Raw genomic sequence first — 23275 nt, 5'->3', positions numbered from 1 at the left:
CAGAGAAAATGTTGGGGCGAAAGCTACCTCCTGTCGTATTTGATTCGACACACATTGCCAGTAAATTCAACATGGAGAAGGACCCGTTCACTACGGCCAGTATGGAGGAAATACTGGCGACTCTTTTTAAGAGGGAGTCTTATAAGAGACAACTGGACGATATAGAGACGATGTGCAAAGGTTCAAATTACAAAACCCTACAATTATTATGGGGGTTTTGTACTTCATTGGAAAAGATTTTGAAAAAGGTGTTCGACATTGATGCCAGCATCACCACCTTCAATGTCAAGCATCTTTCAAACGACAAGCTGGAGGCGTATGGAAGAAGTGCTGTCAGCCAGATGCCATTTGTAGAAAAGGAGCTATGTGCCGAAGTGGGCATAGTGCACTTTCTGGTGTATGAGGTGGCAATTGGTCTGAGTTGTAAATAGTATATTCATAAAATATTATGAGTATTTGTGAGTATATACTTTTAATTCATTTTTGTATTTTATATCAATGAAAACTAAGTTGATTTTTATGGAAATTTCAATTATTAATGATAATTTGGTTTAACAATATTTGTAATATTCTAATATATGTAAATGTATACTTATATGTAAATTGATTATAATTAACAATTTTAACAGGAAAAAACTATTACATTTAATTTAAATACATACATAAGTTAATATCAAAAAGGAAAATGCCTGGAAAATGGTTGTTTTGATGTATTTTTCTTTCCCTTTTTTTATTTACTTTTTATTTTTTATAAAATTAATTCTAATGATTTTCCATTTGCGTTTAGTGAATCTTCAGAGATTGGATATACATATTTAAATAGTTAATAGTTAATTTAAATATTCAAATAGTTTTGACGCATTCAAAAATTTACAGCGAGAGGGCAAAAATTTACGGCGAGAGGGCACGAATTTACGGCAAAAATTTTAGTCGCCGTAGTTTTCGGTCGGTTCGGCGCCGTTTTTTTCTAGACAGGAACACAAATTAAATAGAGGAAAAAATAATACAAAAACTGCTCAGTTTTTGTAGCTTTTCGTTTAATTATTTAAACTATTTCGGTTATTTGTGCACATTGACAGAGAGAGAACAAAAGAAAACCAAAAAAAGTAACACCACATGTCTGGCTAACCTTCTTTTCGACCGCGGCGTAAAACCACATGTCTGGCTAACCATTATATTTTCGTTTTCGGGCGATATAATGCTGCAGAGTGCTGTGAAAACATAGAAGAAGCCTCCACTGACTGCACGGCAATAACGAACAATTGAAATAATATTGCAATTTGTGACCATATCAATTGCATTCGATTCGCGTATAAAAAAAAGAATCGTAACCAAAACGTTCTATCCTACTATCCAAACCAGTGCGCGAGTGAGCGAGAGCGAAAGAGTCAGTGCTAGTGTGGTGTGTGCGGGACGAGTACGCCAGACCGTCAAAAGCAAATACGAAATACAAACCACAACAACATTCGAAGAATAGTGCGTAGTGAAAACGTGAATAAGGCAACATAACAAGAAGTGAACGACAAAACATTTTGTGTATCAAATTCTTGTTTTTAGCCTCTTCGTTCGTTCGTTTGTGTTGTTAACTCAACTTTTCAATTTGTTGGTGTGTATTTTGATAATATTTTTAAGTCTGCATGTGTGCGTATGTGTGTGTGTGTGTTAATGTGGGTGGGTGGGGGTCCAGTTTTGACTATTTCTTTTCCTGAAATTTGAAGCTGCAACGATCAGCTGTTATACTTCAGGGCTGCAGCAAATGCATGTGCCTGCCCTAATGTTGCATAATCTTTAACATGGCCAAAAAGAAATGACCAGTAGCAACATTGGCAACAACAAGAATTGATTTCTCTAAACAACAAAAAAATTCCCATTCCCTTTTAAAAGTCATTCTTATGGATGTAATGTTTTCCCTAGCAATTGCGTTTAATGTAGAAACATCATTTGCGAGCCACTTTAAATTTAACAGCATCATTTGCGAGCTCTGTTAACGGCATTGTTGTGTGTTCTTCTTCTGCTAAAGTGTGTGAGAGCGTGTGTAATGGGGCAGGGGGAGCAGGGCAGGGCTGGCATTTTGGTTTAACCTCACTTCGTACTGACACTGCTGCTGGTGGAATATTGCTGCATAATATTTAAATAAATCCACAATTACTTTCAAATTTGTTGTGCTTCACTGTTGGCAATTTGTTGATTTGGTGTTATAACTGTTGCCGGTATAAGCGTGAAATTGGCTATGCTTGAATTAAGATCGAATTCTAATGAAATGGCCAGTTTATAAATTGTTAGTCAAGCCGCAAAGGCAGCAAAACTTGTGTGGGTGTCCTCCTCCTCCCTTTGTAAAGGTCAAAGTGCATGTGCGTAGTTGGTGGATGGGAGTCGGGTGCGGGTATTTAACTAAAGAATAAACTAATTAAATTAATGTTTTTTTATTTCAGAAAAACCAACTCAAAACAAAGTCGCGTGCTTTAGGGAGCCGCTTCAGGGAAACAGCAACAATCTGGAGTAGTGCTTAGTGCAGAAGCCTACTCTGGAGTCTAGACTCGTTGACGCCATGTCCAGCAAGGAGGAAACTACCACCACTGCTGGCCCAGCAGCCAGCAGCAGCGCCGCCACCACGTCATATGCCAATGTTGTTCAGAATCTGGACACCAAAAAGCCACGGGTAGCCGACGCTGCCGCTTCCGCAGCTGTGGACAATAAGGAGAATCAACCGAACTTGAAGAGCCTTAAGTCTTGGAGTGAGGAAACCGCTGCCGCTGAGGCTGCAGCCGCTGGTGATACCCCAACAATTGTCAATCAAACGCTGGCCGGCGAGAAACGCTCTGCCGCCTCCGGTGGTGACAACACGGCCGAAAATTCCTCTGAACTGGATGATAACAATGATTTCGTTCCGGTAATTTCGCATCATCGACGTGACCGTAAGAAAGCACGCAAAGATAAACCTGCAACTCGTGAGCAACAGCAACCAGGTAGTGGCCCTGGTCAGAAATCTGTGGGCGGTGGAGGGGGCGGCAGACGATCTGGTCAGGAAGGACGTTCTCGTGCGCCTCGCGGCGGTAGCCCACGTAAAGCGGCTGGCGGTGCAGCTGGTGCTGTTGGTGCTGGTGGCAATGGCAATGGCGGAGGAGGAGGAGGCAAGTCCTCCAAAAAAGAACGTAAAGCGGATACCTCACCCAGTGCTAGTTTGGAAGCAACTAGCAGCGGCAACGAGGGTAAATCTGCTGATGGGGACTCTCAGTCTGCTGCTGCAACAGCTCCAGGAGCTGCAGGAGCAACGGCGGGAGCCGCAGGACAACAAACTAAAAGATTTGTAGCAGCTCCACCACCAAAAGTGAATGCTTGGAAGGTGAGTTCACCCTTAACTTTTCACACTCTGTTAGATGATGACATTAGTCATGCAGAATGTCAAAGGGTAGGCAAACCCCCAGAGCAATAGGGAATATAAAAATAATAGGAACATAATAGTTTCTCATAATTTAAGGACACCTGTGCTAACCTATTCTTTCTGTTTGTTTAAAAGTCGTGCCAGTTCAGGATTTATATTGTAGATACTATAAAATTGCATAATATGAGATCTAAAGAAACATTTTGTCAAAACAAAAGCCATCGAAAAGTAGGAGGAGAGGAAAAGCAGAAACGAACTGTTGATTTTTACTTTTTTTCATTTTTGTTTATTATGCAATCAAACGCCGACAATAACAACAACAGCAGCAACAACATAAACAAATTATATTTGTTGTCGTTTTTATTTATTTCTGTCTTCTATCAGTCTCTCTCTCTCTCTCTGTCTGTGTCTCTGTGTATTTGTATCTATCTAATTCAGCCTTCGTTTTTCGTTTTTGGTTCTACAATTGGATTTTCTCGTTCGTTCGTCTTTTTTTTTTTTTTTTTGCTGATGCGAGAGAATTGGTAGAAAAGACTCTGACAGTTAAAAATAAATGTCAAGGTCAACAGCGAAATCATCACACTACACAGAAAGCTATACAGTATACAAATTTGACATCACACATAAATACAAAGTTAGTATGATAAACAAAAGCGAGATAGAGAAAAAAACGATACAAAATAAAAGGAAAACTCAGTGCAAGCGAACAAGGTGTGGCTAATTTTCTTTTGTCACAGTGTTTACTTTTTTTTCTTCTCTTCTTTCAATTGCAAGAAATCCAGAAATTAAACCGAAGTAATATGTAATTTTCAATATACTCTATTGTTGAATTCGTTGTAGTAAACTGACTCGAATTGATTTTCTTCAAATCAGCTGTTAAAGCAGCTGTTTTATTTTCCGAGAATTTTTGTGTAATTAAGCTTGAATTAGGAAAGAAGTTCTCTTAAAGTAATAGGCCCTTTTTAACTTATAAAGCCTCTATAAAAGTTGAGTTTAGTAATGTTTTTTGTACAGTACAGAAAATATATCATATTCGGGCCAAGTTAAGTAAAGATAAAATAGGAGAGCGAAATGGAAATGAAGCTAACTTAATTATCGATGGATATGCAAATGAGGCAATTAGGAAGCATTTGAAAAAGACTTGACTTCGTTTCAATTGTGGTTCGAAGCGAACAAGATTCTCTGTTCGGTAAATGTGGCTTCCGTTAGATGCTTCTGCCAGGTGTTCGTGTCGACCTACTGCCTAGTGCAATGATCTAACAACACTTTAGTACGAGTTGACGTGTTGCCCCTTCGGAACTGGGCGTCAGCTGCTAATTGTGAAAAATATCTATGGACATATAAACGTGAAACACGTCGGCTGAAATAATTACTAAGACAGGTGTAATCGACGCGTCAAAATACAAATAAACTAACAGCAGCAGCAGCACGTGTTACAAACTCACCACACTCATAAAATCTTGTGGTGAATAACGAAAGAACTACTGTTGCGAACTGATTAAGTGAAAAAATATACAAATCAAAATACAATACAATACTCTGTTTACACATACAGACGCAAACAAAAAGCCACAAAAAACCGTAGACGTGGAAGTTATAACTTGATACCGACATCATACGTATATGGTCTATTCCTGTTTCATATAAATATTACGTATACGTCACCGTCATCGTCACTGTCGCCTCTGGTCGGGAACAAGAATAACAACAATCATGAAACCGAAAGTAAATATACGTCGTCAACTTGACAATTTCAATGAAAGTAATATTATTACTTTCAATTAAGTCATAACAATACAATTATCAAATAATGTAAACACACTTAATCTCACATTTCTGAGAACTCTTCAAAATAATTGCTTTTTGTGTTGTTCTCAATTCAAAATGCGACATGATTCCATCTTTGTGACTGATCACCTTATAATATTATAATTATTTTCGCTTTTTAATTCTTCTATCTAATTCTTATTCTTAATTCTTATCCTGCGGTTTTTGCTTACTCTTAGTGGTTGTGGTAAATGTTTGTTTTGTGGCAAATTTTCGTCACAAAAAGGTTTAGAATTAGTTTGCTTTATAAATTCTATGTTCATTTGCATTAGGGGTACTATTTTAAACCAGTCGAAATATTAGCTTAGATAGTATTCAACTTTCCAAAATGTTTTTGCAATTAAAATATCGACACAAAACAGAATATAAAAGCTTAATGTTTAAACTCTAATCTAATAATATAGTAAATTGATAGATTGTATTAACTAACAAGCCGTTCTATTTACTAAGAACTAAAATATAGAAATGTAGAAACATTTTATGAGATCGATAGTCTTTGAAATATTACATGCCAAGTGTAGTTTACCTTGAGCTTTGTTTGTTTTATGGTCGGCGAAAGGTTTTTAGTCGTAAACAAACTGGAATCTAGCGCCTATGTTGACCACGCATAGATAGTACAATATATTTCGTACGACTAATCGCATATTTACGTTCTATTTTTGTACCCGGCGAGCATTAACCTACCACTTGAAGATTAATCATATTAATTTTCATTTTATAGCGAGTCGCTCGTAATATTTTTGCCATTTTATTATTGTTCAATTGTCGATTGTTTCAACAATACGACGACTATCACGTTTCTATTTTGACGCGTTCTCTTGCCACAGGTTGATGACTACCAAACCGCATTGCTTATTAAGGGCAGACTATATATGTACGTATGTAAAACCGAAATGAAATGTAATATGGAGACCCGTCCCTCTTTGTGTGGGTACGAAAATTAAAATTTGTATTTAGTTGGAAAATTTTCCATTTGCATACACATATTCCCTTGTTATTTACTTGTTCGTTGCCTTTTGTGTATGTTCTTTCTTTCGTTTTGCTTTCTTCGACGAGTGATATGGGACTTTAAAATATGCATCCTGGTTTTCTTGTCTACCTTTGTTGTGATTACGTTCACAAATTATCAATAAGTTCAAAGTCATTTATCTCTTAATGTTTTTAAGATCAGTTAATCTATAAAACGTATAGAAAAATTATTAGATTTGAACTTTGATTATGACAAAATGACCCCAAGATTTCATTATTACCCCCCACCTAGAAATAATTAGAAATTTCTAATTATATGGCGATAATGGAGCATTCAATGTGCTTGCCTTTGTCATATTTAATGCAATGTTTACCAATTCCAGTGTATAATGTTTGCCGATATCGGTCAATAGATAAACACTTAAAGGTGTGATCGATACCAACATCAAAGACCTGTCATTGAATGCTTTGTTTATATAGATTGAGTCCCCTTTTGTTATCAGTTTACTGTGACTAATAAACAATACTATCAATAAAATACGATTATTGTTTTTCAAAAACATAATTATGCAAGAATCATAGAGGCTTTTAATTTACTGATAGCTCTAATCAGCTTATACAACTATCGGACGATCGTATATATATATACATTCTGGATTAGTATGAAATATAGCTGTATATAGCTCATGCAAGCAGACAAAAAAACAAGTTCTAAAACTGATGGCTATATATAAATTAAATTCTTCCAAAAAATATATATATAAAATTAATCTATTATGATTTTTAAGAAACTGCTCTTAAAAAACGGCAACTACTAAAATACTTACAGATTAATAGTTGATTTCCTTAAGAAATTAAACATCTGTTGTGTTAATTTAAAAATATAAAAGATAATTTTTGTTTAATACTTTATGTTGACCAAAAGATAAAGGAAGGTTTCTCCATCCGGCAGATTTCTTTGTTTTAAAGAAAAGAAAGACATTTTGTCGGTCAAAAGAAATGACCAACCAACCAAACATACATATACATATATTATGTATATTTATATTTACATATATACGTTATAAACTTTCATTGCACTTTTTCTCTTTTGGTAAATACGTAATTTTCTGCGTTGCAGACTTACGCTAAAAATTAAATGTACATTTACTAGGAAGAGTATATTGACGACTTAATCACCAGCCTAAATTGAATTCTATCGAGTTTTTTTCTTGCACCTATCTATGAATGTATTTAATTATTTTAGAATGTTTTCGCCTTGAAAATTCTAATATATAGTATAACTTATAAAGATCCATATATTTGTACAACTGGTGCTTGTTGTGATAAGGGTTACGCCCCTGATTCCCAGCAACGCATTAAGTAAAAAAAAATTGCTGCATAACGAAAACAACATTTGACCCCCCCGCGATGATTCCTCCACCACTTCAAATTGATGGAGTTCGTCGCTCTACACACAAACACACACACACACACGCACACACTTCTCCTTTCCTCTTTCTTCACTGTAGCTAATAAAATATAAAGACTATAAATAGGAAAAAAAAGGAAAATAAGTAAAATAAATAAAATACTCATAAACTCGTTTGCATTCAAGTGGTGACCTTTTTTTCTGTTGCCTTTACATATCGGGTATAGCAGGTTTGTTATAATGTTTGTCTGATCTAATGATCAATTTGGTTCGTTAGCAAAGGATCAAACGACTAGATAGACCAAATGATTTCAAATCATATAAACCATTTTTAAAATTCGAAAAATTTGTATAGTTGTATGCATTTAATATAGGATAGTGTATGGAAAATGTTGTTTAGTTTGTGATTTCTTTTCTTTCTACTGATAAGTGACTCGGGTTGCTCTCTGTCTCTGTCTCTCTCTCTCTTTCTCTCTATGTACCTCTTTCATTTTGTATCTCTATCTTTTACGAAACCCGCTCGACCGGCCACTCCTCGTAGTTGTTGTTGTTGTTGTTGTCTCCTGGCTCAAGTTTAGTTGTTATTATCGTTTACATAACGACTTCTCGCGGCCGGCATTCTATTTCAATTGGCTAAAACGTAGAAACACTTCTAAGTTAATACCCCCCGGCCTCAGATAGCCCCTATCTCCTCCCCATATCATGTTTGGGAGAATGTGGGCCTTTTTGCACGTTTCAGTGCTTGAAATTGTAAAAATTTTTGCATTCAACTGGCCTCAGTAGTCTTCGGACAATCGTGCAATACGGTTTTGTTAGAATTCATCATCATAATAGTCTATATAAAGTCTATATTAATAAATGTGTGCTATTTTTTTATATTGAATATGACCTTGAATTCAAACAATATACATATGTACCTCTAATCTCTGTTTTAAACTTTATGACACACTCAATTTGGAAATTATTTTAAAATCAAAGACGTAAGTGCTCAGTCTTGATTTTCGCTGGACTCGAAATGTCAAGCTCGATAAGAAAACAACTTTGACGCCATTAAGTTCAACAAAATATTTAAACAAATTGCAAATTGACATTGAAATTATCGAACTATGAAAACGAATTTAAGTCTGTTTGAAGGACATCGATTCACAATGAGGAATATTTAGCTTACGACACGAGAACGTTTTGTTTAGTATACAGTCAGCAAAAAAAGTTTAAGTAAAAGAAGATTTTTTGACAAATTTTGATGAAATAGGGCTAAAACAAAAGTAATTGAAATGAAATGAAAATGAATGTGCTAAGATATAATTTATTCAATATTTGGCAACATAAAAGTCTTGAGGTTAATCCATTTTAACATACAGAACAAAAAAAAAAAAGCAAATTCATAAAAATAAACAAAAAAATCGAACCAAAAAAGTTTAAGTAAACTTAAAAAAACGTAGCTTAATATATCTTAATACTTAGTTGGGCCTCCTTTTGCAGCAATTACTGCTAGCAGACGTCGATGCATACTCCGTACTAACGGTTTGGTGTCATTTTCGACAATTTTCTCCCACTCGGAACGCAAAACCGACGAAAGGGTAGCTTTGGAGGATATTTGGTGCTTTCGTATCCTCTTATCCAACAAATTCCAGATATGCTCAATAGGATTGAGGTCTGGTGATTGTGGGGGAGTGTGCAATTGCTTGGTATTGTAAAGCAACCATTCCTTTACAAGATACGACGTATGTTTGGGGTCATTATCTTGCTGAAAATAATATGCACCCTCACTTAAATGGAGCTGAGTCGCGCTCTCCTTGAGATTGGCCTTCAAAATTCCTAGATAATGATGTTTGTCCATTTTAGTATCTATAAATACTAATTTTCCAGCACCACTCGTGGCGACACATCCCCAAACCATGACATTTCCGCCGCCATGCTTCACAGTTGGAGTCAAATTTTTCAGCTGTAAAGCAGTATTTGGCTTTCGCCACACTTTTTGAGCTCCATCCGACCCAAAAATGTTAAATTTGGACTCATCACTCCAAATAACAGAGTCCCAAAAAGAATCCGGCTCATTTACATACTTTTCAGCGAATTCTAGTCGTTTTTTCTTATTGACCTCAGAAATTAACGGCTTCCTACGAGGAGTTCGTGCGTTGTACCCTTCCTTGTGGAGCACATTTCGCACAGTTTGCGGATGAACGCTAACTCCAGAGGTGAGAAATAGGTCCTCCTGTATTTTTGGTGCCGACTTTTTTGGATCACTCTTTATAGTACTCAGAATTTGTCGCTTATCTCTGGCACTTAATTTTGAAGGTCGGCCTGATCTGGGCTGAACCTCAAGGCTAGCTGTTTGCCCATAAGATTTTAGAATTGATTGAACACTAGTGGGTGGTCGGCCAATCACTCTGCCAATTTCGGATACACCTTTACCCTCTAAGTACAGTTTTATTATCATTTGTCGCGTTTCTAAAGGTATTTGCTTGCCACGACCCATTATGACCCATTTACGCACACAAAACTGACACAAATGAAATTCCATTGCATAATAACTCAAGAATTTGAAGTAAAGTAAAGGAAAAAAGCAGTTTACCGTTGCAATTTCCGAGAAACACCCAACGGTAAACGGGACAGACGAAACATACTTAAACTTTTTTGGCGTGCTTTTCGTCATTTGGTTTGGTTTTTGGTGCGTAGAAAGAAAATAAAAAAAGGAACTCGGTTCTTTTTCACTCCATTCGTTAATAAATAAATGTCCTAATGTAAAATAATCATAATTTAATAATTTTCCCATTATGGAACGGGTACTAATAGAAATAAAATTAATTTAAGCAGTTTACTTAAACTTTTTTTGCTGACTGTATGTATTTACTTATGTTTACGTGATCTGCCGCATGAAAGTGTTATTCAATAGATTTAAGATGCAGTAGGAACCAAAATTTAGATCATTAAGTCTCTCAACGTTTTAGAATACACTTTCTTTTATGGTTTGTTTAATATGATAGATACATTATTAGTGAAGAAGAAATTCTAAATAGGCTGGTTATTTTTTAAACTTATGAAGTTAGTTTCCTATTGCTATAGATGGGTTTGAATGTTAAAGAAGTGTTTTATGCCTCATGTTACAAACATTATTTCATAATCATAAAACCCTTTATCATTGTAGAGAAATGTCTCTGTGTATGTGTACATTGTTTGTCAAGTTGTAAAGTATTTCCAAGATCCACTTTAATCCAAAGAGAGCTGTATCTTTCTCCCTCTTTCTTTTTCTGATGCTGTTTGTCACACTCTCTTTTTCTCCCCTCCCCCTGCTCTTACTCTTGGAGTTTTTCCACCACTTTTACATGGCTTGGCTTCGTTTTTGGGCCTACGTGCCGAAAATCACATGTTGTTTGTTTTGCTGTTTTTCCTACCGTGTTACACGTCGCCGCATGGTGGAAATGAGAGAGCACTACATAAACAATATGAACTAAATGGATACTGATGCTAATTCAACTATCAAATATTTGCTATTGATTTACTAGTGTTAATTTAAATAGAATTTAAAATGATTATGTGGGGCATTTGTTTAAATGTTTTTTTTTTAGGAATTTACGCATAAAAGCTAAGAAAATGCTTATAAAAACAAAAAATAAAGAAAATGAAATCGTACGATAAATAATACGCACGTCCTCACTCTCATACACACACACACACGCCCTCTTATAGAGTAAAACCTGTATCTATTGGATACAGGGTGCCCTGCGCGCCGGCTATCTGTTCTCTCTCTCTCTCTCCCTCACGCATTGAATAACCGGCGCAATGGCAATTGTTGTTGTTTTTCTTTTTATTTTTGTTTTGAATCACATTTACTTTGTTTTGTTTCTGTGTGCATGTGTGTGTGTGTGTGTGTGTATCTTGCCGTTTTTGCTCACGTAGTCAACGCATGCACAGGCAGGCCATGGCAGCGGCAGCGGCTGCGGCGTCCAAATGGAGGCACCCGAGTCGTCCAAGCTGTAGTCATCATTGGCTTTGTTTTGCTTGTCGCGCACAGAACTCATCGAGCAGTTTAAGAGAACAGACGCAAACGTTCCCCCAGATACTTACAAAAAACAAAAAAATAACACAAAAATACTTGATTATTGAAAGACATTTGTTTAAACAAGATTGTGTTAAATATAGTAAAAGCGAAGCAAACAACGTATTTATTTTGCGATAAGATACGACGCAGTGCCGCAACTTAGTTAGCCCAAAAATTGGCATATAAACTAAGGTAATTTTCCACAGTGACCCCGACAATTATCTGTCAAGTGAATATATATATTATCCAAAAAATGAAACAATTGTGAATCGAAACTGGGTTAGGGACACTCCCATACAATATATGTGTACATGGTATTGTAGGAGCAACATTGTGAGCAAACTGCGCGTAGAGTAGCCGCAACCGCCACGTGATTGGGTGAAGTTGAGAGTTGTTTTTAACGAAGTTAAATTGATTTTCCTCCTTCAAGAAAAGAACAACGCATTCTCCCCCATGCCCCTACATACATGTGTTGTGGAAAATTTTTCTAAAACACCCAATCCAATTTTGGTTTTGGTCTTGCAGATATCAGCAACAGCAACTAAACAGACGGGAGGCAGTCCAAAGACAGGAACCTCACCATTGGATAAACGTGTTTTGCAGCCAAAGCCACAGCAGCAGCAGCAGCAGCAATCCAAGCAACAGACTATCATCAGTAGCAACAATACTAATAATAATAGTAATCAAGGCGCACAGCAGCAACAGAGCAGCAATAAAAAGACACAAAGAGAGGGAGCTGCAGCAGCAACAACAACACCCACACAGACGGCAACAACAGCAGCAACAACAACAGCAACAACGACAACCACATTGACAGCAGCACCACCCGCAACAATAAAGAAATCTGAAACAACAGCAGCAGCAACAACAACAACAACAACTGGTGAGAACACCCTTTTAGTAAAACATTTTTATTTAGAATTTTTCGTGAACCGTTGTCGAATCGAGTGTTTACTGTAGGTGCACGCTCTTCTCTCTACGCTGATTCACAGTCTCTCTCAGCGCAATTGCGTCTCATTCGAGCTGTGCTGCTGCGGCCTAATTCTTTATTTTTAAAAAAACACGTTGTTTTATTTTTCTGTTCTCTTCTTCTTTTTTTTTCATTTGTAGTTGATGCCAGCAAAGCAGATGCTTTTGCCAGATCTGTTGTAAAGGACAAAAAGAAGGTCAATCAGAAGGTAAGTCGTCTCTGCTCTGCTTTTCTTCTTTGATCTCCATCTCTATAAATCCTTGTCTATAATTTTTTAGGCCAGCGATTTTAGCAACGTTGGTGATTGGCCAACACTAATTGGAGGAGTTTCTGGCAGTGGCAAAGCCCCCAGCAACGAACCCAAACGCAACGCATCAGTTAAGAAACAAACAGCCAAAGTAGCCGCAACAGCAAACGTAGCCAACCAGCCCTCAGCAGCCATTGTTACTCCAAGTCAAATTGCCACAGAGTCTAAAGTCACTACCACAACCACCGCCACTAGCAGCAGCCAAAGCCAAGCAACAGCTGCCACAGTAGCAACATCATCATCAACAGCAGCAGCAGCAGCAGCCGCCACTACCGCAACAGAAGCAACCAGCACAAGCACCAGGCAAGATGTCGCCAAAGTTCAACGAGAAGCTATCATCGAACCAAGCACTGGCAGCAACACAATTGCACCAGTTGCTGGCTCCATTGCCGGCCCTGCCATCAATAAGAAGATACCCAAGCACAAGTGGCGTCCGCTGCAAATCGATCTGGCAAAATCTAGCCGTCCCAAGCCAATTGGCGGTCGGCCAAATCGACGTTTCAGCGACGATCCAGCCGAACAACGGCGTCCGCCGCGTGCCTATCACGAGCGTGGAGCGCCTACAGCAGCACGCGGTGGAGAGTCAGCAGCAGTATCTTCAACTGCAGCAGCAACATCAACCTCAACGGAGTCAACACGCCCACACGGCGGGGGTGGTCGGCATTCGTACGTCTCACGCACGTCTGCTCCATCCGAGCGCGTGGATTCCTGGCGTAGCAGCGGCAGCGCCGTCGCCAACGATGAGCAGCGCTCGGGCCCAGGGTCAACAGGTGGTGCCGGGGCAGCTGCCAGCGGGAGGGCACCGCGTCGGTTCCGCACGCCATACAGGGGCGGTCGGCAAGGCCGGGGTGGATTCTCAAGACAGGGACCAGGTCGTCCGACTAATCGCATACCACGCCATTTGCTAGCTTCGGCCGACTATGCTAACTTTTTGCCAGCGGATGCAGCTGGCGCCGATTCATCGCAATCCTCTTATGTCCTTATGGGCACTCACTACTTTGGCAATGTGCCGGCTGCCTACATTGAAATGGACGCCAACAGTGTCAAAGAGGCCATTAAGAAACAAGTGTAAGTGCATCTGCTTAAATAGTTTAGTTTTCTATCCAACTAACACGTCTCCTACCTACCCCACTTTTCCACAGTGAATACTATTTCAGCGCCGAAAATCTTACCGGTGATTTCTTTTTGCGCCGCAAAATGGATCCAGAAGGCTTTATACCGGTCACTTTAATAGCCTCGTTCCATCGCGTCCTAGCCTTGACCACAGATGTTGCTTTGATTGTCAGTGCCATTAAAGACTCGGACAAATTGGAGCTACTAGAGGGTTACAAGGTACGGACCAAAACTACTCCAACCATTTGGCCCATAAGCGATGTGCCCGACTTGAAGGAGCAATCGCTGCCAGCGGGTGGAGAACAGACTTCAACCCAGCAGCAAACCGACTCTGAACCTGGATCAGAAGAGTCGGGGGCACCGGTGACGGTTGAACCAGTGGAACCAGAGGTGGTGACACCAGCCATACTGACATCAGTGATGGCAACCCAGCCATTGACTAGCATACCGCCACCGCCAGTGCCGCGCAATTCGCAGAATCTTGTGCCCAAGATGCTGCAGGAGAAACAACAGCGGACAACAATTGCCTCACTTAATTCGGTGAACGCTATCAGCGCCCTCACGCAACATGTTGAAGGTGGGGCTGCTGAGCTGGCCGGACATTTGAGTGGACTGGCAGAGAGTGTGAAGCCGCAGTCGTCGTCGACGCCGGACAAGAGGGGTGGAACATCATCTAAGGCTGGTTCGGGGGCAGTTGCTTTGGTGGCGGAGCCGGAGGGCATGTGGAAAGAGGTAAAGAGACGCTCGAAAACAAATGCTTTAAAAGAAAATGCTACTAAATCTACCAACAACAACACGTCCACGTCAACACAACAACAACAACAACCGCTTTCACAAACGCTCAACAACAACAACAACAATAATAATAACAATAACAAAAATGTCAAAATTGTCAAATCCACCGCAAAAACCACCTCGTCCTCGTCCTCCTCGTCTACATCCAACGCCACATCCTCCAATGCCACCTCATCCACGTTATCCACTGCTGTGTCCGTCGCCACTTCCACTACATCCACCAACAATGCTTCCTCCACAACAACCACAAACACCGCTGTCACCAACACCACCACAACCAACACCACCACCACCACCATCAACAACAACAACAACAACAAAAAACCATCTGCCAACGCTGCTTACTCCACCAACTCCAAATCCTCCTCCTCCAAAACAGCTGCTGCGCCATCCGCTCAGTGCCATGCCGAAAAGGAAGAACTAGATTTTCAATTTGACGAGGAACTGATGGATCCCATACCTGCCACTGGACGCATTAATAACTTCACCGAAAATTTCTCCGACGATGACGAATCCGATTATGAGTTTGCCGATCGCGACATCAACAAGCTGCTGATTGTCGCCCAGGTGGGGCGTGCACCCAAGCACGAGGGTTACGATCGCACTGCCGATTTCACTTCACGCACGAAAATCACCCAGGATCTGGAGAATATTATCAACGATGGTCTTGCCAATTACGAGGAAGATCTATGGACTACACCGGCCGATTATCGCACTGTGAATGTCATCTCGCAAGCTGATTTCGAGAAGTTGGCCGGCAATCGTGGTCGTTTGGGTCCACAGCAACAACAACAACAACAACCTCCTCCACCGCCGCCTGCCTATGTGGATCAATACCACGATCCAGATGAAACTCTTGTGGGTGACACTACGCTGAATTCGACACTAAACTCCACACTAAAATCAAGACGTGCTCGCTTTTATGCCGCACCCAATTCTCACTCGATTGATCCACGTACCCCGAGAAAACGCAAATTACGCCACACGGCCAATCCTCCGGTAGAAGCTCACGTCGGCTGGCTGCTTGACACCGTCGAGCATCGGCCACGCACCACATCGATGGGCTCGTCGGCGGGCACTTCACCAACCACCTCTTCATATGGATCGTTTGGATCTTCGGTACCGCAATCATTGCCAGTATTCCAGCATCCATCGCATGCACTGCTTAAGGAGAATAACTTCACCCAGCAGGCTTATCACAAATATCATTCACGTTGCCTGAAGGAGCGACGTCGCCTGGGCTATGGCCAGTCGCAGGAGATGAACACTCTATATCGGTTTTGGTCGTTCTTCCTGCGCGAAAACTTCAACAAGAGCATGTACAATGAATTCCGTACCCTGGCCCTAGAGGATGCCGGCAATGGCTTCCGTTATGGGCTCGAATGCCTTTTCCGTTTCTTCTCATATGGCCTGGAGAAGAAGTTCAGACCGAATATCTATCAGGATTTCCAGGACGAAACCATTTCCGACTATGAAACAGGTAAGCACTCAATTGAATATTTTCTTTTATACTCTAAACATTTCAATGATTTCATTCGATTAGGACAACTTTACGGTCTCGAAAAGTTCTGGGCCTTCCTTAAGTACTACAAGAATGGAGAGAAGTTGGAAGTGCAGCCGAAATTGGCCGAATATTTACAGAGTTTCAAGACTATTGAAGATTTCCGTGTTGTGGAACCCGAGATCAATGAGATGCTTCAGGGTGTTGGCAGTCTTAATCCAGGACGACAGCTTAATCGGCATCGTAGTGTATCGGAGAGTGATGGCACAGCTGTGGCCACAGCTGGTGGACGACGTCTCAATACAACCATTACCAATCGCAGTGACTATGTGGGACGTCTGCTACAGCAGCAGCAACAACATCAGCAGCAGCAACACCACCAACAGCAGGGCTATGGCGGCTATAATCAGCAGCAACAAAATCGCAGACGCACCGGCTCCTTCGGTAGCAGCACTGTGCGCATACGCAGTGGTTCCTTGGGTAACAAACCACAGATTGCGAATCGTAATCATCGTGATCGAGATCAGGGATCTCAGCATGAACTACGTCGCGGTGGTAGCAATTCGGGTCTGGGTCCCAAGCGTCAGCAGCAGCAGCAACAGCAACAACAAAAATCTAAGCCCCAGTCAACAGTAACAGTTCCAACAGCAGCAGCAGCAGGCACACAAGCGAATGTAGTGCGAGCCTCCACCTCGGCGGCAGCAGCAGCAGTAGCAACGGCGACCTCATCGTCCTCGTCATCGTCGCAGAAATAACTCGACATACACACATATATACATAAATTTTTCGATTAGTTATTAAGTTCATTTACGACTTAGATGGAAGCAAACATTTTGTTTGAATATTTGCTTCCTTCTCTCTCTTTTGTTTATTTTTCTTATTATTTGGTAGTATTCGAGTCAAGCGTAATATGGGAAAAGTTGTCGTTAGAGTTTAGCCTAAATTAAGTTTAAAGAAAAAAACATTTGAAATTTGTTTATTGCAATTTGCTTAGTAGTTGGTTTAGTAGTTATGATACATTATTTTTCTGTTTGTTTCTCACATCTAATTAAAAAGAAAAGAAAACAAAACAAAAAGAAAACGAAACACGGTTGCTTATATGAAATGCTCAATGTTATTAGCACACAACCAAATTCACCTACAAACAACAGTAGCTACTAGCGGGTACTGTTCTCTTTCTATGTACCAGTGCCAGCCAGCTAGATTATTATTATTATTATTCTTATTTACTTTTTGTTTGTTCAATTATCTCGTATTTCCTACTACAATTACCACTGAAATCAGCTTCAATTGTGTTGTAGCGTATGATGATAATAATTAATGTTTTTTTTCACAACATTAACTTAATCTATCTGAACTGGAAATTATATAAACAGCAACAAGATTCCCAATGATCTTTATTCAACGTGCATACGTTTCATTTGCTTATTGTAAATTAAATTGTTCTACTATTTTGTGCGCAAAAAACTTAGTTTAGTTTAGAGCAACAACGTTGCTCCACTGCGATTCATTAATTCATTAGTTTTGATGGCCAAACCGCAGATGTAGCATAATCTTTAAGAGTCACGCCGACATACATACTAGTAATCCGTAATCATGAGGCAAACGATTGTAAACCTCACTTGCACTTTATCCTCACGCCTCCAGACATTGATTCGAAACTCTGTAAACCCGCCAAGCATTTAGAAAGAAAAACCGCCTTGTTTTATTTTTCTGTTGAATTTAGATTTTGCAATTGTTATTTTAATTCGATACAAAAAACATTTCAAAACAAAACAAAACAAAAAAAAACTAAAAAGTCAAGCAAAAAATGTCAAGTCCAAAAAAAGTTTAAAACTTATAAAAAAAAAATGAAAGCGAATTAAGCAAACGAAAAAAAAAAGATACAAAATCAATAAGAAATGTGTTTTGCATAGTTAATAAAATAATATACATATATTTAAATAATGAAAAACAAAAGAGAATATGTGAGAAATCAAACTTAAGCTTAATACTGATAATTAATAACTTTATATATAAACATATATCTATATCGATATCCTATATCTACATATAGAAAGCGTATGATTGATCCTAAAACGTAATCACAATATGAAAATCGAAATGAAGTTTTTTTATTTGATGCGCCTGCAGGTAGCCAATACTGTCGATCAGTTGAAATTCCTCAGAAGACCCCACCACCCAAAAAAAAAACCATTTCATACCCAGCGTTAACCAATCCATCAGTTTAATTGGTTCTCCCTTCCAATCCCTCATCTTAACATAAGCAATTGAAAAGTGCAAAGTAATGAAAAGAAAGAGTATAAGAAGGATTAAATTAAAAGTGTTTTTTTTTTTGGCATTAGATATCTGTAAATATTCTTTCCTGATTTTAAATTGTCGCCTTAATATAATCACAACCACAAGTACACACACATACACAGTTACAACACACACACACACACACGTTTAAACACACCACAAATCTCTCGCATATAGCCGCATGCTTCTGAGCTTACCATAATATAAAGATTGACCATTATACACATATATATAGAAATCACAAACACACACACACACACAAACATTAATATATACAAAAAAGTGTAATAGACATTTGTAACCAAAATTTGTAATGGGTATTATTAACCTTTCTACTTGGACACACATTGAAGTGTTTGCCCTCTTGAATTCATATATGTTTTCTCTTTTCCATTATTATTTCTATTCTAAATTAACTACACACTTATACACATTTATATATATATAAATATATATACTTGATTATTGACCTTCTATGTGCTCTTTAAGTTTTTAATTTTTATACAAAATATAATTGAAGTTTAACTATAATAAAATACCTTTATAACGAATTGAACGTGAAACAACAAATGTAAGGGGAGAAATACATCTCTAAAACAGAAACTAAATTTTTAAGCTACTTAATGAAAATGAAAACTGAGAAAATAAAAGAATGAGAGATAATTGTGAAAAACGTGATAGTTTAAACCATAAAGAGTAATATTTACTACTATTATTATATTAATAATTGATTATAATGATGCATATATAAAACAAAACAACAAAAAAAAATACACAAAAACCCAATACAAAACGACAAAAAAAAAAACAAAAAATTTCTAAACTAACGTAACAAAAAAAAGTAAAAATTTTTTTTAAAAAATTACCAACACACAAAAAAATGTTAAAAACAAGAGTAGAAAAACTAAAAAAAAAATGAATAAAAAAACTTGAAAAAAGTAAAGCAACACGATTTCTTTGTTTTCATAGTTGTCAGCAACAAAATGTTGCAGCAACATTTTACTAGCAACATACTTAACATACTTTGATGCGAAAACTCATAGATTTATTTGTGATGTGAATTAATAGTGCTTAAACTGACTATTATCCTTTGTATTCTTTAATTAGTATAGATAAAAATGTAAGTAGATCTAGGACTTTTACTTTGGCTTCTTCTTACTATGGCCTAATTGTGTCTTGTATCCAATTTGTGTAGTGTGCCACGCGTGTGTAGATACCAGGCCATCCCCTGAGACCGCAACCCTTGCCAAATGAGACAACACCCTCCTGATACCAGACTCCCTGATAGCCCTGCCGCATTAGGGGTCCACCCGAATCACCCTTGCAACTGTCGTGTAAGAATTCCCCGCCAGCACATATCTGTGATGGGATCAGTGTGTTTCCTGCACTGGCGAATCTTTCGACACAAGTCTGATGATCGTTGGCGCCAACGGATAGACGCTGTTTGATGTTACTTGGTTGGTCTGTTAGACAAATATTAGCAAAATATCAACAAAATGGTAATTGTGATTTCTTACTTTGTAGAGTGCAACCCCAGCCGGAGACCACAAGGAATTCTCCCGGCAAAATCGGTGGACTAGCTTTAGTGATGGGCAAACAAACTGGTTGGACGTACTGATTCAGTTCAATTGATTGATTTAGACGCAACAAGGCAATGTCATGATGAAGATTCTCATTGTCATCATCATATTGTGGATGCAAAATTGACTCTTTGACCTGCACCTCAACAATTGCTGGATTGCACACTCCTCTGACGCAATCAATAGGCTTACTCATGTCATATTCACCCACGCGAACATTAACTCTAATGCAAAACAAGTAAACATTTTAGATGTCAAGATGGTTAAGATCTGATACCTACAGCCGACGTTCTTCAGTCTCAATAACGCAATGGGCAGCGGTTAGAACATATAGATTGTTAATCAAACTTCCGCCACAGTCAAAGTGTCGATTACCTCTAGCTAAAATACAGAAATCAACTGATAAGTCAAAATTTCTGTATACATATATAGTCCATACATGTGCTTACGATCCACATAAACTAATATAACCATCCAGCTAAATTCATCAATGGCCGTATCATTGCCATTGTAAATCTTATCGCTGGTAGAATCTGCTCCACAATTTGGTGGAAATGGCAACAAATTGTGTAGAATCCTTTTCCTAGCACTGTAACGATCTGGCCAAACTGTGCAAAAGCAATGAAAAATATGAAAAATCAAAGTAAATCATTCAATCTAAACTAAAAACTACATTACGCCTAACACTTTGCGGTCTATTATTTATATATCCAGTGTTTACCTCGCTGGGGATAAGCCAAAACGTATAAGTTCCTCAACAAATCGAGACAAATGAAACACAATAACAATAATTTCATATTTCTAAATGTGAAAGCACATTTTAAATACCCGGAATCAATGCTTTTCAACTGACTATGGCGACGACACAATGCGAGAGATCTTATATACTCGAGTAGAAATCAAAATTTAATCTGAGGGCAAAAGGCACGCCGAGGTGCGAGATTCTACAATTACCGAAGAAAATGATCACTGTGCGAGAAGATTTTTAGCAGATCTTTAGCAATATATATTTTATAAACAGATCAATTAGAAAGATCAAATCAAATCGGTTGACATTATTTTTTTGAAGCGCGACTCTTCCTCTTTATCCAGTTTGAAAAAATTCTTCGTAGTCAAATGCAATTCTTTAGAAGTATGAAGCGGTGGCCAAAGTGTTAAATAACTCATCATTCTGGTTAAAAGAAACAAAGCCAAGTGAACAAAATTTTCAAGAGAAGACACTAAAGGATATATACCTCACAAATTGACACGCCTCCAGGGCAGATGTTTGATAGTCAACAAGATTCGTTATCTCCTTTTGGAATTGCTCCTCATACTTGCGCTTGGCTCGCTTATAGTTGGCCAAGCAACGTATGCGACTGCAATAAAATCATAAATATTTATTTCACCAATATCGGTCGGTCATTATCTAAACTTACAGTGGTATATGAAAATTCGAATAACTGACAGTACGCGAGAGACTAACTGTTGAATCGTTGCATATATGTCTATTTGCAATAAAATGATGAGTAACGCTCGGAATGAAGTCCTTTTGCACAAATGCTCTGTCCATTGAATGCCGTCGATTCATGTCCGGAAATTGTGACGCAATTGGTCCGGCTATATCATATTTTTCAGTAAGCCGACTTCTTCGTGATATATTCTTAAGTGAGAAGATAGAATCAGGATTACGCTGAACACTGGATCCTTTTGCTATAGGTAAGACAAAACTGATTTGCGATTTATGAAATTCCATATTGGTCATGTTTAGCCGTTCAGTTTCTTCTGCTATATATATGTATTTTTTATTTCATTTACTTTTTTTTTTGGTTTTTTTTTTTATTTCATTTATTTTTTTTTTGTTTTTTTTTTATTTTTTTATTTATATATTTTACATATTTTTGTGTATATATGTCTGTATGTATTGTGTGTACAAGTATTGGACTAGTTCTGGCTATCAACATTTTCATATTTGATATGTTTGCTATGATGATCATATAAGTATGTATATAGTATATATATTCCATTTGCATTACTTTGGAATGAAGAGTCGGAAAGCTCTTAAATCTTGCTCTTGCCATCGAATTGTTATAGAAATTGTTGCGCTTGATGATTTATTTCGTTTAAAAATATTTCTATCTTTCTATACTTTGAATCTACCAAGTTATTGTAAAATAAAGTTGGCTCTGAAAATACATTCTATAACATATCTGCCTTGAACATACATTCTAAAAATATAAATGTATATTAAAAGATAAAAAGAGTAGCTATAACTGAATAAGAAAAATGCTGCCAATTCCCAGTCGATATTCCACTCTAGACACAAAACGATCCACAATTCATTCACGGAATGATGAAGTCACGGAAACACGCCTGATCCAGCAAGCATATTCCGCCTTAAAATCAAAAGAATATGTAAAGGCACAAGAACTATTATTGATATCATCTGTCGAAAATTTCAAAAGGAAGCCCAAGGACCCAAAATATAGAAAGATTCAGAATCCAAGTTATACAAAGTTTAAAGTTAGTTAGTAAGTATAAAATGGTCTACCTCATTTGCTAATACTATATATTTTTAACTGATTCCTTAGCAATATTGTATGCGATGCTCGCTATAAAAAAGCTCGACATGATTATAATGCACAATTTAAGCATGAAATGAAAATGCTAATAGATCATTCGGCTAGGGCCATTGATGCAGCTGCTTTTGTTAAGTATGTCCATATCCAAATATCTATGTATGTATGTGTATTTTAATGCTTTTTAATTTCCAGATGGACTTCATATACAAGTTTTTGGCCACCTTATCATAACATGGCCGAGTTGCGACAAACGGATAGAACTTTTTTTAAACTTTCTAAGAAAGAGCAGCGACGTTTTGCAACGATTATGAATACAAATTTTTTATAAGCCCTCAAGGAAAAGAGAAATTCCAATTATATATTTTAACATATTATTTTTTGTTAAGGAAATTTGGATTTCACCTTTCAAGAGAAAATACAGTAAAGTTTTGGAATTTTAGAAATCAGCAATCAATGAGAAAAAAGCAGAATGTTAGAATCTCACTTCTATTCCATTCAATGTTTAAAGGACAAATA

The 23275-nt window shown here is 38.0% G+C and overlaps 4 protein-coding genes across 7 annotated transcripts; 2 read left to right on the top strand and 2 right to left on the bottom strand.

Annotated features, from left to right (window-relative positions):
* Nucleotides 1-888: 888 nt before the first annotated feature.
* LOC6649454 (la-related protein 1) lies at nt 889-17717 on the top strand. 4 transcript variants are annotated; one of them, XM_047009223.1, is made up of 7 exons: nt 889-1606; nt 2433-3343; nt 12157-12514; nt 12742-12809; nt 12880-13976; nt 14051-14753; nt 15196-15318. In XM_047009223.1, the coding sequence occupies exons 2-7, from the start codon at nt 2549-2551 to the stop codon at nt 15238-15240; spliced, it is 3066 nt and encodes a 1021-aa protein (XP_046865179.1). In that variant the 5' UTR covers nt 889-1606; nt 2433-2548; the 3' UTR covers nt 15241-15318. The 4 variants fall into 4 exon arrangements, with proteins under 4 accessions (XP_046865179.1, XP_023035543.2, XP_046865177.1 ...); XM_023179775.2 differs by adding an exon at nt 16360-17717 and having other exon boundaries at nt 899-1606; nt 14051-16296; XM_047009221.1 differs by lacking the exon at nt 889-1606 and adding exons at nt 2285-2351; nt 16360-17717 and having other exon boundaries at nt 14051-16296.
* Nucleotides 17718-19634: 1917 nt separating this feature from the next.
* On the bottom strand, nt 19635-20995 carry LOC6649453 (serine protease 7). The gene is made up of 5 exons (XM_047011692.1): nt 20920-20995; nt 20648-20806; nt 20480-20579; nt 20136-20422; nt 19635-20081 (listed from the first exon to the last, which is right to left on the bottom strand). Exons 1-5 carry the CDS (start codon nt 20993-20995, stop codon nt 19777-19779), a joined length of 927 nt encoding a protein of 308 aa, XP_046867648.1. The 3' UTR covers nt 19635-19776.
* A 181-nt stretch (nt 20996-21176) lies between these two features.
* LOC6649452 lies at nt 21177-22010 on the bottom strand. The gene is made up of 3 exons (XM_002072026.4): nt 21617-22010; nt 21434-21556; nt 21177-21369 (listed from the first exon to the last, which is right to left on the bottom strand). The coding sequence occupies exons 1-3, from the start codon at nt 21940-21942 to the stop codon at nt 21234-21236; spliced, it is 585 nt and encodes a 194-aa protein (XP_002072062.3). The 5' UTR covers nt 21943-22010; the 3' UTR covers nt 21177-21233.
* A 341-nt stretch (nt 22011-22351) lies between these two features.
* LOC111519694 lies at nt 22352-23205 on the top strand. Its single transcript, XM_047009220.1, has 3 exons — nt 22352-22708; nt 22769-22891; nt 22952-23205. Exons 1-3 carry the CDS (start codon nt 22464-22466, stop codon nt 23085-23087), a joined length of 504 nt encoding a protein of 167 aa, XP_046865176.1. The 5' UTR covers nt 22352-22463; the 3' UTR covers nt 23088-23205.
* Nucleotides 23206-23275: the final 70 nt, after the last annotated feature.

The sequence above is a fragment of the Drosophila willistoni genome, chromosome 3R (genome assembly GCF_018902025.1).
Source record: "Drosophila willistoni isolate 14030-0811.24 chromosome 3R, UCI_dwil_1.1, whole genome shotgun sequence".
Classification (NCBI taxonomy): domain Eukaryota; kingdom Metazoa; phylum Arthropoda; class Insecta; order Diptera; family Drosophilidae; genus Drosophila; species Drosophila willistoni.
Note: the sequence above shows the minus strand (reverse complement) of the source record. Positions and strands in the feature narration are given on the sequence as shown.

Excerpts from the sequence above, each read along its gene's own strand:
- LOC111519694 (XM_047009220.1), top strand. The coding sequence starts at position 22,464 with ATGCTGCCAATTCCCAGTCGATATTCCACTCTAGACACAAAACGATCC. Across the intron at positions 22,709-22,768 it reads ACAAAGTTTAAAGTTAGTTA|CAATATTGTATGCGATGCTC; the intron begins GTAAGTATAAAA and ends CTGATTCCTTAG. Across the intron at positions 22,892-22,951 it reads GATGCAGCTGCTTTTGTTAA|ATGGACTTCATATACAAGTT; the intron begins GTATGTCCATAT and ends TTTAATTTCCAG.
- LOC6649453 (XM_047011692.1), bottom strand. The coding sequence starts at position 20,995 with ATGAAATTATTGTTATTGTGTTTCATTTGTCTCGATTTGTTGAGGAAC. Across the intron at positions 20,423-20,479 it reads GAGACTGAAGAACGTCGGCT|AGTTAATGTTCGCGTGGGTG; the intron begins GTAGGTATCAGA and ends GTTTTGCATTAG. Across the intron at positions 20,082-20,135 it reads CTGGGGTTGCACTCTACAAA|ACCAACCAAGTAACATCAAA; the intron begins GTAAGAAATCAC and ends TTTGTCTAACAG.
- LOC6649452 (XM_002072026.4), bottom strand. The coding sequence starts at position 21,942 with ATGACCAATATGGAATTTCATAAATCGCAAATCAGTTTTGTCTTACCT. Across the intron at positions 21,557-21,616 it reads TCGAATTTTCATATACCACT|TCGCATACGTTGCTTGGCCA; the intron begins GTAAGTTTAGAT and ends ATTTTATTGCAG. Across the intron at positions 21,370-21,433 it reads GAGGCGTGTCAATTTGTGAG|AATGATGAGTTATTTAACAC; the intron begins GTATATATCCTT and ends TCTTTTAACCAG.
- LOC6649454 (XM_023179775.2), top strand. The coding sequence starts at position 2,549 with ATGTCCAGCAAGGAGGAAACTACCACCACTGCTGGCCCAGCAGCCAGC. Across the intron at positions 12,515-12,741 it reads AACAACAACAACAACAACTG|TTGATGCCAGCAAAGCAGAT; the intron begins GTGAGAACACCC and ends TTTCATTTGTAG. Across the intron at positions 13,977-14,050 it reads GAGGCCATTAAGAAACAAGT|TGAATACTATTTCAGCGCCG; the intron begins GTAAGTGCATCT and ends ACTTTTCCACAG.